The sequence below is a fragment of the Drosophila albomicans genome, chromosome 2L (assembly GCF_009650485.2).
Source record: "Drosophila albomicans strain 15112-1751.03 chromosome 2L, ASM965048v2, whole genome shotgun sequence".
NCBI classification, from domain to species: Eukaryota; Metazoa; Arthropoda; class Insecta; order Diptera; family Drosophilidae; genus Drosophila; species Drosophila albomicans.
In genome coordinates, this window is record NC_047628.2 from 28,971,994 (window position 1) to 28,989,185 (window position 17,192).

The 17,192-nt window shown below is 35.2% G+C and overlaps 1 protein-coding gene across 2 annotated transcripts in view; it reads right to left on the bottom strand.

The window, feature by feature from the left end:
• The window catches only part of LOC117564896 (protein O-mannosyl-transferase TMTC1), a 62,310-nt gene that overhangs the window by 15,866 nt on the left and 29,252 nt on the right, over positions 1 to 17,192 (bottom strand). For both annotated transcript variants that reach the window (XM_034243846.2, XM_034243845.2), the window contains one exon: positions 8,085 to 8,192. In XM_034243846.2, coding sequence (XP_034099737.1) covers positions 8,085 to 8,192 — 108 coding nt within the window. The remainder of the gene's footprint in view (positions 1 to 8,084; positions 8,193 to 17,192) is intronic.

Below are 17,192 nucleotides of genomic sequence, written 5' to 3' on the forward strand. Positions count from 1 at the left end.
GCGTCAATTTTGCTTTTCTTTTCTTTTCTGTTGCTTTTTTCTTTTTTCCATTTTCTGCACCTCTTTATATGCATGAATGGGACATGTGTGTGAGTGTTCGTTGTATATGTGTATGTGTGTGTGTGGCTAAAATTGGGTGCACAAGTTATTGGTGGGGCAACAGCAACAGAAGCAGCAGAAGCAGCAGCAACCATTACTTGAGCCACTCATCTGCACTTCAATTTCAATTGGCATTTTCTTCCACTTTTTTTTGGCCTTGCAACGTGTGGCAGCCACAAAAATGTAAACGAGTGCAAACAAATTCTTATCGGAAGCGCACAAAAGCTGAAGAGCCAGCTGAAAATATGGGTGACTACGATAATATCCTACGAGTATAAATTTGGCTCTAAATGTTTTAAGAAAAAAAGAAAAGGAAATGTATAGCGTATAATAGAGAAACTTCATGTAGAAAACTTGATTACAACAATAGCATACGAAATATTTTGGGTGGCACTATAAATAATTAAAAAATATATCGAACGATTAATCGAGACCATTCAGAAAAATGAAAGTTGTATTTGCTATATAACATTTTGTAGTACTTTCGAAAGTCATTATTGAAATGTTCGAATAGAAAAATGTTAGAGAAATTCATTTACTATTTTTTTGTTTATATTTTTTGAGTTTTTATTATAGAATATTTCAGGAATAAAGAATAAAATCTTGAAACAAGATTGTTTATCATGCAACAAAAAAAAAATACAACCAAGAAGGTTTATTATTAAATCAAAATCGAAAATCTTCAAAAAAAAATCAGAATAGCCCAATCTTAAAATTCAAGAATGGAAAAATTCTAAATTAAGATTGTAAAATCTTAAATCCAGATCAAACGTTTTAGATAAATTCTAGATTAGGCTTGACATAAGATTGAATTTGACTCAAGTGCAAAGATGAAACAATCCTAATTGAAGATTATAATCTTGTTTCAAGAATGGAAAAATCTTAAAATTGAACTAAGAAGGCAAAATCTTAAATCTAAGTTAATACTTGATTTTTTTCAAATCTACATTTGTTTCTCTCTGTGTAAGTAATGCTAAGCTATCAAACTTGTGTTAATTTAATAATTGAAATGAAATCTAGAATTATAAATTATATAGAGCTTAAGCTTTTGCTACCTTTTCGTTATACCTTCGCAGTCCATTTAAAATATAATAGTTGCAGGGTATACAAAAAAGTGAGCATGGAACCAAGCAGCTGTAGTTGCATGTGTGGGTGCATGTGTGGGTGTATGTGTGTGTGTGCACAACAAAAATCATGGTACGCCTCATTTGCAAGGACTTCAAGCGGCAGCTGAAGCTGGGAGCTGAAGTTCGAGATGAAGTTCGAGTTGGAGCTGAGGCTGAGGCTGAAGTCGAAAAGGCTGGCAAATATTGAAAAGCATTTTTCGTAGCATACCTAGAGGGGCATGAGGACGAAGGAGGATATGGAGGGGCTGCGTGTTGCTTTTCGTCTTAATTTCTGTGAGGGAAAGAGAGAGGGGAAGAGAGCGGGGAACAGCAACGACAGCGTCAACATTATCGTCTCATCAGCAGAATTTCCGCAGTGCCATTTTTGTGCTTTATCATCGTAACTAGTGAATGAATAGCAATACTCCTCGCTGGCTGAAGGGACAGCTGAATCTGAAGCAAGAGGGAGGAGGGGAACGCGGGGAGGGCATTGGTTGCACAACAACGAAAACATCAACACCACCAACAGGCAACACTGGTGGGGCACTTTGTCAGCAACAGCAGCAGCAACAGCAACAGCAGCAACAACAATGCCAAGACTCAAGCAGCTTACAAGTGTGGCATGTAGTAGCTGCCGTTATCGTTCGCTTTTCACTCGCAGTCGAGAGCCACAGCCACAGTATCAGAGACGGAGATGGAGACATTGCTGGAGAGGCAGCCACAGCCAGAACCAGATAGAGAATGGGAGACACGAGACAGTCGCCTGTAGATGCTGCCACATCTACGTATATATGTATGGAGAGCCGTAGCCAGAGGCACAGCCAGGCATAAGGCTGAGTCAGTCGGAATCAGTTCAGCAGTGGCAAGAAGCCACAGTGAAGCAAACACTAAAGTAAACTGATATTTATCTTTGGGATGATAAAGAATTATGCACTTCTTAAGCGCATTTCATTAGCAATAGCTCAGCTTAGTTATTCTTTATATTCGAAACTCAAAAGAATTGGTTTTTAAAATCTACTACTACTAAAATCTACCACTTGATATACCAAATATAGCATTTAGTATATTGAATGTAATAGTATATTGATAAACCAAATATAGCATTCAGTACTTTGAATGTAATAGTATATTGATATACCAAATATAGCATTCAGTATTTTGAATGTAACATTATATTGATGTACTAAATATAGCATTCAGTATTTTGAATGTGGTAGTATATTGATATACCAAATATAGCAATCAGTATATTGAATGTAATATAATATTGATATACCAAATATAGCATTCAGTACTTTGAATGTAATAGTATATTGATATACCAAATAAAGCATTCAGTATTTTGAATGTGGTAGTATATTGATATACCAAATATAGCATTCAGTATTTTGAATGTGGTAGTATATTGATATACCAAATATAGCATTCAGTATTTTGAATGTGGTAGTATATTGATATACCAAATATAGAATTCAGTACTTTGAATGTAATAGTATATTGATATACCAAATATGAAATTTAATTTTTTTAAATGTAATTATATATCGATATACCAACATAGCATTCGGTATTTTGAAAGTATTAGTATATCGATATACCAAATATAGCATTCAGTATATTGAATGTAATAGTATATTGATATACCAAATATAACATTCAGTATTTTGAATATAGTAGTATCTTGATATACCAAATATAGCATTCGGTATTTTTAATGAAATAGTATATTGATATATCAAATATAACATTCAGTATTTTGAATGTATTAGTATATTGACATAACAAATATAGCATTCGGTATTTTTAATGTAGTCGAATATTGATATACCAAATATACCATTCAGTATTTTGAATTATTAGTATATTGATGTACCAAATATGGCATTCAATATTTTCTATGTTAATATACCAAATATATAATTCGGTATATTTTTAGTATTTTTTAATACCTTAGTTCGGTATATTTTGATATACCGCACAATTGTTGTTCTTACTGTAGATTTTTTATTTGTTTCTACATTACGTCAATTGAAAGTTGTATATTAATAATGGAATACAACTTCAAAAGAACTTTGATTTTGAAGTCCCATTTGAGCACACTTTGCTTGCCGCAGTTACAACCATTTGCTCCACTGTGCATTGTCACTCGAGTCATCTATACACACCAACAGGCACACACACACACTCGCACACACACACGCACTCACACCCAGCAGAGCAGAGCTGAGCACAGTACTGTGGTTGGCTTTTGTTGAAGACAATATATCATAGCATCAGAGGCAACGGAGGACACCCAACGTCGCAACGTAAATGTACCTCTTCCTGCTCCACCCCTCACCTGACAGTCCCCCTTCCTCACTCTCCACTCCTCTTTACGTACATCGCTATGGCGTTATGGCTACCCACAAACACTTGTACATTTTGTGTGGAGCTGCTTCTGCTTATGTAAAGTGAAAATTTTCGATTTTCTATAAAAAGAAAACGAAAAAAAAAAACTGTTGAAGAGAGCGAAAAATGCCGTTGCTACTGCCTCTCCATGCCCCTCCATTCCCCCCTCTACCCACTGCTTGTCACCGGTGGGCCTTACGGGCGTGTGGCCATCAAAAAATTACGTATACGTAACGTTGGGTTTTTTGTTATGGGGCGTTTGTTGTCGCTGTCCTTTTAATACGGCACATAAATTATTGTAAGACTGCAGATTGGCTCTTTGGCAACATTTTGTAGCCCGGCTTGTTGTTGCTTCCTCAGTGCTTTGTTGCCACCATTTTTCCTGTTTGGCAAAAGGCAAATATATCAAGTGCTGAGGTGTGAAACATTTGACCGTAGGCAAAGCTACTCTCGCTATTTAAAATCTGCCATAGAAGGAAGCTCTTTAAAACCGACTGTCACAGCTGCGGTTAAATGATATATAGAGTCTACCTGTTGGGCAGCAAACGATTCTGGGTAAACGATGTGCAAAACATACAACAATTAATCAAGCTTAAAGCTCATTACGAATGTTCTGATTTGCAATGAAATAAGTGCTAGAATAAATGCTGCAAGAAGGAAGCATATTAAAGCTTTAAAGCAGACTTCAAAGGAGCTTTAAAGTGCTTGAAAGCGTTGGAAAGCTTTAATCGAATTAAAAAGAGAAATCTATATTTAGTGAAAGTAGCAACAACAATAAATAAAGCTTAAACTTCATTAAGAATGTTCTGATTTGCAGTTTAATATATGCTTCTATATGAGCAAAGCAAGTTAAAGCTTTAAAGCTGACTTTGAAGAAGCTTTAAAGCGCTCTCAAACGCTTTAACAACAATTAATCAAGCTTAAAGCTCATTATGAATGTTCTGATTTGCAATAAAAAAAGTGCTAGAATAAATGCTGCAAAGACGAAGCAAATTAATGCTTTAAAGCAGACTTCAAAGAAGCTTTAAAGTGCTTGAAAGCGTCGGAAAGCTTGAATCTTAAAGAGAAGGCTATACTTAGTCAAAGCAGCAACAACAATTAATAAAGCTTAAACTTCATTAAGATTGTTTTGATGTACAATTAAATAGATGCTTCAATATGTACAAACCAAATTAAAGCTTTAAAACAGACTTTGAAGAAGCTTTTAAGCACTTGCAAGCTTTGGAAAGTAATAAACGATTTTAAAATAGAAAGCAATACTTATTGAATGTATTTATTAACCTTTAAATTTTTTAATCATATTGAAGCTAAATGCTTTTTAACAAATAGCTCATCGTTTAAGTGATTAAGATTAAGCAGAAAAGCTCTTTAAAGCTTAGTTTCCGATAATGCATTTTAAATAATTTATATTTCATTTAAATGCATATTTGCAATGCAAAGCCTAATGAATATTTCAAGTTATAAATTTATGCCATTGATTGCCATTTACTATTCAACTCTAATCGAATAATTTTAAGATGCGCTCTAATCCTGTATTTTGTGCACACACTCTTAAACAAAAAAACCCACACAAGGCACTTAATTAAACAAGGTGCACAATTGCACAACGTGGTCAGGATAAATGAGCATAAGTTTAAGCATTACTCGTATTACGATTGTGATTTGTATTCGAAATATTTCATGCGAAACTTTTTAAAAGCTCATATCTCAGCAGCTATTTGAGGAGGGAGAAGAATGGGGATACGGTGAAGCATAAAACAATTCACAACACACGTGAAAAATGTTGTTGCTACCCTCTCTCCTCATCTCTTCTCTGCCCCTCGTGTTGGGCCATTGGCCATTGCTCTTTTTCCAGTTGATAGGAAACAAATTGAAGGGAATGCTGCCATTTAATAAATCATGTTTTGTTTGGCTTGGCTTGACAATAATAACTTGTGTTCATGTGTGTGCCACGTGTATGTGTGTGTGTGGTTATGTGTGAGGGACCACAACAACATACAACAACCACAACACAATAGAAGGCAAGGTAGGCAGCTCTAGCTGACGGTGTTGGCAGTTGCGTGAAAGTGACCACAGAAGCATCCGCTCTCAGCCCGAAAAAACAGCCAAGAACTTTTTGTTGTCGCCTCCTCAAACCCAAACCCAAAAAAAAACAGGAATAAGCGACAGCGCCTTGTTGAAGTGCAAGCGGAGGGGGAAGAGGGAGAGCAGTAGTGGGGAAGCGGGCAGCTCAGTCGCTGGCAACTCAGTTACATAAGTTGCGTTTATTATTTTTGTGTGTCTGTAAGTTTTATGCTTGTTTTCTGCCAACAAGCAGCACACCAACAACAAAAAACGTAAACAACTTTATGGAAACTGATAGCCTAGCAGATACATTTATATTTTCAGAAATAAAAATGATCAAATTTCTCTTTGAGTTTCTGCTCATTGTAGCTCATTTAAAGTTGTATTAATTTCCTTTCATTCAACCATATTCAGTTTAATAAACTACGTTGTATTGCTTCCTTGTATTTATAAATAATATTTGTATCATTAAATCTTTCAGGTTCGCAAGCAAACTTCATTTGGATTATTTGGACACAAACTGAGTAAGTTTTGTTTGAATAATATTTGTGAAAATATTTATTTTTATATTTTTTTGCATTCCTATAATTCATGTATATAAGTATATGGTATTTATTTCGTTGCCTACGCTCTGTTAAAAAATGCAGCCTTTAAGGTCTTGTCGATTTGGGCTAACCCATTTTTGCTTGATTTACAAAAAGTGTCTAGTATTTTCTTAGTATTTTTTCGGTATTTTTTGTTTTCTATGGTCTGCTTAACTGACAGCCTTCTATCTCTAACCCAGCGATTTTTGTGTTATTTACAAAATGTGTCTAGTATTTTCTCAGTATTTTTTGGGTATTTATTTCGTTGTCTTTGGTCTGCTTAACTGACAGTCTTCTATCTCTAACCCAGCGATTTTTGTGTTATTTCAAAAGGGTGTCTAGTATTTTCTCAGTATTTTTCGGTATTTATTTCGTTGTCTATGGCATGTTTAACTGACAACCTTCTATCTCTAACTCAACGTTTTTTGTTTTACTTACAAAAAGTGTGTAGTATTTTTTCGGTATTTATTTGGTATTTATTTCGTTGCCTATGCTCTGTTAAAATTACAGCCTTCTAAATCTTACCGATTTGGGTAAGCGTTGCTAGTTCAGTGAACTAGTCAGTCAAACAGCACGAACAACTTTACATATAGAAGATTTAAATTTTCATTGAATTTAATACTTTTTCTATATAGTTGTTTTATTAAATTCTTAAAGTGCACACCAAAAAAACATTTTTCAGGGACTTGCATAAATCTACTCTTTAACTTCTAAATACTTAAAATGTGCTTTCATTTCTGATTTATTTCCCTTAACCTAGCTGACCTCAGTTGCTTGTGCATACCCCATGAAAATGCTTGGTTTATAGGGTATCGTAATAGGAAGAGCTGCACAAAATAACGAGCTACAACTGAAGCTTTTGGCTGAGCACTTTGTGCATAACTTTCCATTTATGCTGGTGTCCCTGTTCGCTCCCCGCTCCCCTCTCTGCTCCACTCTTTCCCTTCCCTTCCACCTCAGAGTACACAGCACTCTTCGCCAATATACACAGTACAATTGTTTGCTGGTTTTTGTAGTTGCGGCGTCACTTGGCGTCCAGAAGTGCAGCGGTTGACTTCGTCTATGGCCAAAGCAATGGTAATGGCCAAGGGGGACTAAGGTAGAGAGGGGGAAGCAGTTGTTGGATGGTTCCATGTCCGGCATAGTGCAGACTGTGGGGAACTGTGTGAAGCTTCCAAGTCCAAGTCGCAAGTGCTCGGGGGAAATTCCTGTCCATTGTACATGACTTTTGATATTTATGGGTAATTTCGTTTGCGTTTGCGTTTGCTTTTGCTTTTGAGGAGAGAAGCAAAACGAAGCGAAGCGAAGGTAGTAAAGCCTAAGAAGAACCAAGTTCCAACTTCCAGAGCAGCAATTTGAACAGTGGCTGCGAAACATAAATCAACATTTTGTTTTTAATTTGCTGTGCTCGCAGGCAACGTCTGATTTTGACAATAGACCAAAAGTACTGAATACATACTATATACTACTATATATACAATACAATACACAAGCGAGCGATAAGCTGTGACTCTGTCTGCGAAATTGGAGTTGGCAGTTCGTTGCCAGTTTTACAATTAGGCAAACTCGAAAATTTATTATAGTGATTTTAATCAAATGAATGACGCCACTTGGCGGCACAATTAATAATAAACTTTTGTGTCACAAAAGCAAAAAGAAGAAAAACCGCCACAAAAAAAAAGCAGACGAGGACCCAAAGCTCGACCCCAGAGGTCAGGACAGGTGCGAGGGAGAGGGAGATGGAGGGGGGGAGACCCATTTACCTTCGTCAACTTGCTGACATATGGAATTTTTAATTCGCTCAAATTTCCCTCACTCCCTTTCTTTAGTCTGTCTGTCTCACCTGTCATCGTAGACAAATCCAGCGTTTAATGTGTTTAAGTATAGAACAAAGGCAAGCGACGTGCAGCCGACGAGTCCTGCGTAGTCCTTGTCCTTCGTCCTGCGGCACCTGCAACAAAACACAGAGCAAGAGAGAGAGACGACATTGAGACAAATGTACACAAAAATGTCCACAAATATTAAAGTGGAGTGTCATAAAATATATGCTCAAATTAATTCTCGTAGGCTCCGCAACAAAGCGCCTAATCCTCCAACCGTCTGCTCGCCCCCGCCCCCTTCTTCTACCCGCAAGAAGATACAAGGCAAAGGCAAAGGCCAAGGCAAAATGCGAAGTTCTCTTTTGCCCATTTCCATTCACATTTTGACATTTACATTTTTTTCCACTTTTCTTTTTACCACAATGCTTAAAGGTAAAAGCGACTTCACTTTCGCTTTAATGTTGCCCTCGAAGCGACTTTTCATTTTCAAAAGGGATCAAATTTTCTAAAGATTTCATTTGTGTAAATAAATTAGAATTATTGTGCAAAATATTTTGGCGGCACAGAGAAAGAGAGTGCATTAATGAATATTAACACATTACATTATAACAACATAGCAGTCAAAAAATTATGTCATTAATAATAAAATGTTATAGAGTAAATCTACTTTGGTATATTTATTATACAATATATGTTAACATAACTTAAGAGTAGAAAGGAACTTCATATTTAAACATATATTCTATTATAATTTACTACATTATCTTACATTACCTTAAACCTAGTATAAAATAGGTAATTTATATAATATTATTTATTCAAATTTTATACTATATTAAAGTATAAAGATAAAGAATATATAACTTTATTTTAAACTATTTACTTTCTTCGTTATGCTAAGTTAGTATTCATTTTATTATTCTGCACTTCTATTTTTTATAGAAAATGGAATCGAACTTTACATTCCAATATACCAAATCATACTAATATACCATATTTACCACCTTAAACTATCAGTATATTATACAATTTTAATTATAGTATCTAAATTATTTATATGTTTTATTTACCACATTGTCATAATGTGTATATGAAATATTTGTTTTAATTTATTTACTATAGTAGTTTCATTATTCGATCTAAATATACATTTATTTATTTTTTACCACATTTTCACAGTTTAATGTAAATCTTTAAGGATATAAAAAGTTGCATACTTGTATTTTCACTATACTATCTAAATCTTTATTCATTATTTACTACTCTAAGATAAGTTTTGTGTAAATTTATTTTAAATTTGTTTTTTGCCTTTCTTTCATTTTTGTGAAATCAAATGAAAACATTTGTATTAAAAGTGTCAACATTGGATATTCATAGAAAAAGAAAATATATTTTTAACACATTTTCACATTTTAATGTATATGTTTAAGGATTTATAGTATATGTAAAATATGTGTAGTTTGATTTATTTATATTACTATGTAGTTTCACTAGACTTTATAAATCTTTATTAAATTTATTTTAAATTCGTTTATTACTTTTCTTTTATTTTTGTTATACCAACTGAAAACATTTACATTAAAAGTGTCAGCATTGGATATTCATAGAAAAAGAAGCGCTATTTCATAGCATTATTATTTCATTTACATTTGATGTGTAGAGTGTAGAGAAAACTCATTTCCGTGTAGCCGCTGAAATGTTTAATGAATTTTATGGCTGCATTTGCAGTGTCCATTTTTGCCTTACAAATTTGTGCATTATTTTCACCGATGTGTCGATCAACAACGAGTAGTCGCCAAATTATGCTGGCAAATCGTAATTGGGGAGAGGGGGGAAGAGAGTTTGCAATGGAATGAACATTTGTGGGCAATGCAAACAAACCGTAACGCGCACGTTCATTATGATTATGGCACGAGTGTGTTATGGACCTGAAGCTGAAGTTCTGACTGTGGTTGCTTCGCACAATTCCGTTGTTTCGTTGTTGTTGTTGTTGTTTCACATAATGCGACGATGCTCATCGTATTTCATGGCATTCTTCGTTTTATATTAGCCGCAGACATGTTGTGTGTAGGTTGTCCTCTCTCTGTCCCTCTCTCTGTGTGTGTGTGTTGACGGAAATTAAACGTTACGAGCGCATTTTGAATGCGAATGTGTGTGTGGCACATGTAACATGCACATTCAACGACTCTGGGATGCTGTTGGACAACTGAATGCCTGAATCCCTGAAATGCCACTTGAAATGCAATCCGCTGTCCCAGTTCCGCTGTAGTCTCTCTTGTTTTTCATACATTCACCCTACCCTCTCTTGTTGTTGTTGTTGTTATTGTAGTTGTAGTTGTCATCATCACCATCAAGCGCCATTACAAGTAATGAGTGTGGCAGCAGGACACAGGGAAAGGAGGCGAGGGCGAGGGTTGGGGTTGGGGGTCGTCACGGTCATTGCATGAAAATTGTTATCTCGCACAATGCAGACGATTTCCGGCAGGCATTTTCCTCGCATGTTCGTCCTGTCCACACCTCTCCCTCTCTCTCTCTCTCTCTCTCTGTCCTCCTCCACAGACAACACAGAAATTAAGTCGCACCGTTTGCAAATGACAATGAGCCTCATTTTTCGCCTCTCGCTTTTCACCTCTCACTTTTCCCCTGCTTTGTCCCGTCTTGTTTGTCTTTTTCCTTTTGCGGACTCTGCCAGGTGAAACTTTTGTGTTGTTTTATGATTTTACGCTAATTAAATGAATTTGCTTTGATCCAAAAAGACGTCGAGTATCGAGTACATCTCTGAGCAAACATCATAACATCATTTCACGCCTCGAGCATTCACTCAAATTAACTCCCACACACACACATATGAGTACTAGACTTTGTCCACATTGATTTTTACTTCTCCCTTTCTCTTACTCTGTGTCTCTTGCTATCTACGCCTCAAATGACGCTGCTAATGAGCTCTAATAACGATAATATTGCGCTACCATAACTATAAATATACCAAATGTGAGTGTGTTGGCTGTATAAATAGCTGTCCGCTGGGATAGCTGAGCCTGATTTGCAATATTCCTTGATAGGTTTCGTGTCCTGCTCCTTTTGCCAGCCATCGAGGGCGGTTCCTAAATGTAGCTTATCGATGCCGAAAACGAGCCTCATTTATCATCTCTTCTTAATTGCACCGAAGCCTTTAACTATTGAGCACAATTTGTAGAGGCAAAGCTGGTTTTATAAACAATATTTATGCAATTTAATGTTGACTTTTGACTACTTGTTGAAGAAATAAGCAAAGTTCTAAGACTATTTATTTGCTCATTCTTGCTCGCTACCCATATTAATATAAGCAAAGTAATTATACCAAATTATATACCATAAAATATTAAAAATGTATATCAACTAAGTACTTCATTCGAAATATACCAGAAAAGTCCAAATATATCACATTGTTTAGTATATTAATGAAACAATGTATTCGAAATATACTATAGAGGTAAAAATATACCAGATTGATTGGTATATCGATAAATTCAAATTATATCGAATACTATGTTTGGTATATCAATGAACCACTTCCCTCGAAACATACCATAAAAGTCAAAATATACCATATTGTTTAGTATACCAATGAAATACTGCATTCGAAATATACCAAAGAGGTAAAAATATACCAGAGTTTTTGGTATATCGATAAAGTACTGCATTCAAAATATACCGAATCCAATATTTAGTATATCAATGAAGTACTTCTTTCGAAGTATACCATAAAGCTCAAAATATATCAGATTGTTTAGTATATCACTAAAATACTGCATTCGAAATATACCATAGAAGTAAAAATATACCAGCTTGTTTAGTATATCGATGAAGTACTACATTTAAAATATACCTAAGGCCATATTTGGTATATCAATGAAGTACTTCTTTCGAAATATACCAGAAAATTCAAAATATACCACATTGTTTAGTGTATTTATGCAATACTGCATTCTAAATATACCATACATGTAAAAATATACCAGATTGTTTGTTATATCGATGAAGTACTTCATTCGAAATATACCGAATGCTATATTTGGTATATCGATGAAGTACTACATTCAAAATATACTATATATACATATATATATCAGATTGTTAGCCTCTTTGTTGTGCAACCCTCGCTTAGCAGCAATTACTAATGCCGAATAATCTTTACAATTTAGTCTGCTATTGTGCCGAAGCGTTGGGAGTCAGCTCGAAACTCAGCTGCCATTAGATTTTAAATACTTCAATTTGCGCTCAAAAGTATGCCATAGAAAATTTTGATCATATTTTGCGACTTAATTGGGAATAATATTCATTGAAATTGAGTCTATAAATAATCGTATTTTAGTTGCTTTATGCAAATCCCATAAATTTTAAGTATTTTCCCGAAGCATTCAACATTAAAGTCTTACACTCTCGAGGGTACAATTTTCAGTCGAATCCTTTTTTAGGCAGACGATTTTAAGCCACACTTTGAGAACGTAAAAATTGTTGTTTGTGCTTTCGGAGAGAAAAAGGCAAAACGAGCAAGTGCAGATGAAATTAGCAGGTGTTTGTTGCGAAAGTTTGGCACCTTTTTGGCCTTGAGCCGGGCAATTAATTCCATTGTCGAAAATAGACCGAGACTGAGACCGAGACTGAGACTGAGAGCAAATATATAAAAAGCGTATAAAAAGCGTCGTGCGTTGGGTATTAATCAAATGGCGCCAAAGGACTTAATTTGAGGCGTCTGAAGAGGTTGCTCTCAGCTGGCGCCTTGAATTACTTTGCTAATTTTGTGACTCAGACTGAGACGGGATGAGAACTGACGGACAGACAGACGGACAGACAGACAGACTTGGCATATGTGTCCTTGGGAGCGGGTTTTTCTCGTTCACTACGGTTCAAAAGTCAAAGTGCAATTAGCGCAACTCTCTTCCCCTCTCTCTGTCTCTCTCTCTGTGTTGTGCCTCTCAAATTTTTGCCTTGTATCAGTGCAAATATTTGCTTTCAATTTCGTATGCAAATGTCGCCAGGGCGCTGTGCCCATTAATCACAGTCTCCTCCCACGGGACGCGCAGCTTTATCTTATCTAAAGAACATCCCTCAGCAGCAAACGGATGACAGAAAAAATAATTACGTTGTCATGTTTACGGCGGCACTGAAATTAGCTGAAAGTATCTGAACGTAAGCATCTTTTGATGTTGATAGCGAGTGCAGCCTGTACAGCACAGTGCGACCTGCTATTAATATACATACATCAAGGGGCAAACTTTTTGACTTTTTTTTTGTTTTATGAAATCAGCTAAAGAGCGTTGAGCGTTGAGTTGACCTTATTCGTAGCACACACACAAAGCGGAAATTGTCGCATACAGTATACAGTATAGAGAGTGCGCTAGCACACCTTAAACCGGAAACCGGAAACATTATTCCCAAAATGTCAAGTAAAAAGCACAGCAACATAACAAAAACCCATTAGACACAATTTTGTTTTCTGGGTCAGGCGTCAGCACAAAAAGCTGGGCACAGTCATCGCCATCACCATCACCATCGCCATCTCTAGTTCCCAAAAGTGAAAACACACAAAAAACAGAGAAGGAAGGAAGGGAAGGAAAGGAATCTAAAACAAAAACCTAGTGGGTGGCCCCTCAATGGTGACACAAAACAGCGAATGGACTCGACTCGAGTCGAGTCGAGTTGAGTCGAGTCAACTGAACTGAACTCAACTGGAGAAGCTTCTCTCCCCCGCTTCGCAGACTGCAACTCAACTGACCAGTCACGGTTGCTAAAGGAAGGGAAACAAGAGAAAGGGGGAGAAAGGGGAATGGGGACAACGTCGGCAACGATTGCGGAAATCAAGTTGTGTCAACAGCTTAAAAGCCAAAATGTAATAAGCCAGGGAAATGTAATGTAATAAAATATCAAATATAAAATGGAGCTGGCGGGAGAGCATTTGTTGCCATTAAAGTTTGCTGCTTTGAAATTGGAAACAGAGGGAAAAACAGAGGCCAGCAATAGCGATAGCAAGGCAAAGTGAAAGTTGCAATACCCTAGAAATAGAAACCACAAATTAATGAAATTATTTAAAGCGCTCTTGTCATGTTTGTGATGTATTCGAAAGAGGAATTTTAAATGTAGATTGGAATAGATAAAATTTGTAAAAATTTTAAAACTCTGAAACATTTCCGGTTTACTAGCGAAAAGAAATAGAAATGTGGATTTAATAAGATTTATTATTCATTTAACTTTCTATTTATATGTCATTTTACTATTCTGAGTATACAAACAACTTGAAATACTTAGAAATGAAATACAAATTTAGCTAGGTGAAATTCTAAGCTATTTTTTTATTTTTAGCAACTTGAAATTCTCATGAATATTTTGAAATGTGGCCGAAATTAACATAAAGCCTAATTTTCTAATTTAAAAAGAGGAACTTGAAAAGAAGATTTGAATAGCTAGAAATACTTATTAATAATATTTATGGTATATTTGAATGAATAAAAATTTTATGAAAATTAAAAACTGTAACATTGATGGTTCAATAGAGAAAAGAAATGGCAATGTAGATTTGATTTAATGTTCAATCAACTTTCTATTTATATTTCATTTTACTTAAATGAGTATACAAATAACTAGAAATACTTAGAAATGAAATACAAATTTAGCTAGCTGAAATTCAAAGCTATTTTTATTTTTAGCAACTTGAAATTCTCATGAATATTTTGAAAGCCCAATTTTGTAATTTGAAAGAAATTAATTTACTGCAAATTCAAAAAAGTTTTCAGCATTAACCTTAACTGTAGAACAGCAGAAATTTCATGCTCAGTTATCTCAATATTCCAACATTTCTGCAGGATTATATGGCAGGATTAGCTGCACATGCAGATACTGCAAATCCGAGTAGAGAAGCTGCAGAAGGACTTTAAAAAGTCGAGGGAGAGAGTGAGAAAGTTAAGCCAGCGAGAGCCTCGAGAGAGGTCATAAAAAGGAAGAAGTGTTCGCAGCGAAATTTTTGTGTTAGCCGCAAAATATGCAATATTTTATTATTGTTGCGCCAAACAGTATGCAACACTTTATTTCAGCGCTATGTGCTTCCGCCATTTCCTGTGCCCAAAAAAGTATGCTACGTTTTATATTGCCGCTTGCCATTTGCCATTGTTGTTGCTGTCGCTGTTACTGCTGTTGTTGTTGCTGTTGTTGTTGCTGCTGCTGCTGCTTCTGGAACAGGTCCAAGTGCCTAGCGAGTCCTTTTGGCTGTAGCTGTGGCTGTGCCAGCAAAGTATGCTACATAGTTTTTACATGCGATTTGAATGAGCACAAACGGATATCATGTCGCTTCGCCTTTTCTCTTCTTTTCTTCTCCCTTTGCATTTCGCTTTTGTCTGTAGTATATTGTTGCCTAAAGTAGCATATAAGTGCAATAGAAATCATTTTAAAACACTCCAAGGCAATTCAGCTTGCTTTTTATAAAGATTATTAGAACAGACGTTTTTCTTGGCGCCACAGTCTGGCATTTTGTCAGCGCTCAAACGAAGCGAAGAATACTTTATATTATGAACTATCTAATTGGACAGACTATGTTGAGTCACTCATTTCATTACGACTGTCTTTGTTTGTATCACATTTCCGCAACATAAATTAAGTGATTAATTCAACTTTATGTGCACTGAAATTGTAAATTAAACTTATAGAAGCACTAACAAATACCCTGTAAACTAAATAATGAAATTCAATTTATGCAAATGCATTATCGTAAATTTCCGCATAAATCTCTGCAATTTTTTAATATGTATTAATAATTGCAAAACACCGAGCAAAAAAATCAAATGAATTGCACAATTTTTAATAGAAATTATGCAAATTTCAATCAACTTGAGCTTTCAGCATTTGAATTTGCTAATTGAATCACAAAATCTCTATTATGACGGCAGAGTGCATGGCAACTTTTAATAAACCATCGTTGGGACATTGAACCATCGCAACAAACAAACAAACAAATAGCGAAATAAACAAAATGGAAATGAAATGAAATTTGTTAACTTTTCGCACCAGACTTTTGTTGTGCGCTGTCAAAACGGAGTTCAACCCTTTCAAAGTTCAATAATAACAAACGTGGGGGCGCAAAAAAAGTTGCCAGGTGGAGCGAAGGGAAAGGGGAAGGGGAGTGTGAGAGAGCTGCAGACGAGACTTTTTAATGGGCAGCACTTCAGACTTTTGCCCCATTGTTGTTCGAGGTTTTTGACCGATGTTTTCATGGATTTTAGCCATGACGATTGCCGATTGCCGGCCCTCAATTTCGTCTTTTTATACCCGCTACCCATTGGGGTGGATGGGTATTATAACTTTGTGCCTCAAGTCTTTAATTTTGGTAAATACAATAATAACTATAATATGATTCATGAAAATTTGGTTGCAATCAGATAAAAATTATAGAAGTTATTTAAAAAATATTTTTGTAAGGGGAAAACGCATGACAATCTGGTATATTTTGCACTGTATGGTATATTTTCAATATTAATATACCGAATATAGCCTTTGACATCAATATACGTACCAAAAATAGTAGTTTTGTGGTATATTAATTTAGTATATTTTTAACATATTACTATATCAATATACCATATAAAGCTTGTGGTATATTTTTAGTATGTTTCATGTGTATTATTTTGGGGTATTTTTAAACACTATTGTATATTTTTGCGGTATATTAATTTGGTATATTTTAAAATAAATACTGCACTATTTAGCTTTCATTTAAAATGGATATCGAGTATCTCGGTATATTTTGAACTGTATGGTATATTTTCAATATAAATATACCGAATATACCAAAAATAGTCGCTGGTATAATTTTAGTGTTTTGTGGTATATTAATTTGGTATATTTTTAATACATTACTATATCAATATACCATATACAGCTTGTGGTATATTTATAGTATGTTTGTGGTGTATTGTTTTGGCATATTTTTAAACACTATTGTATATTTTTGCGATATAATAATTTGGTATATTTTAAAATGAATACTGCACTGTTTAGCTTTCATTTTAAATGGATATCGAGTATCTCAGAGTCGAGCACACTCGACTGCAGCTTTCTTACTTGCTTTTTTTGGGTAAGGAGAGGGTTAAGAGAAGGGGTTA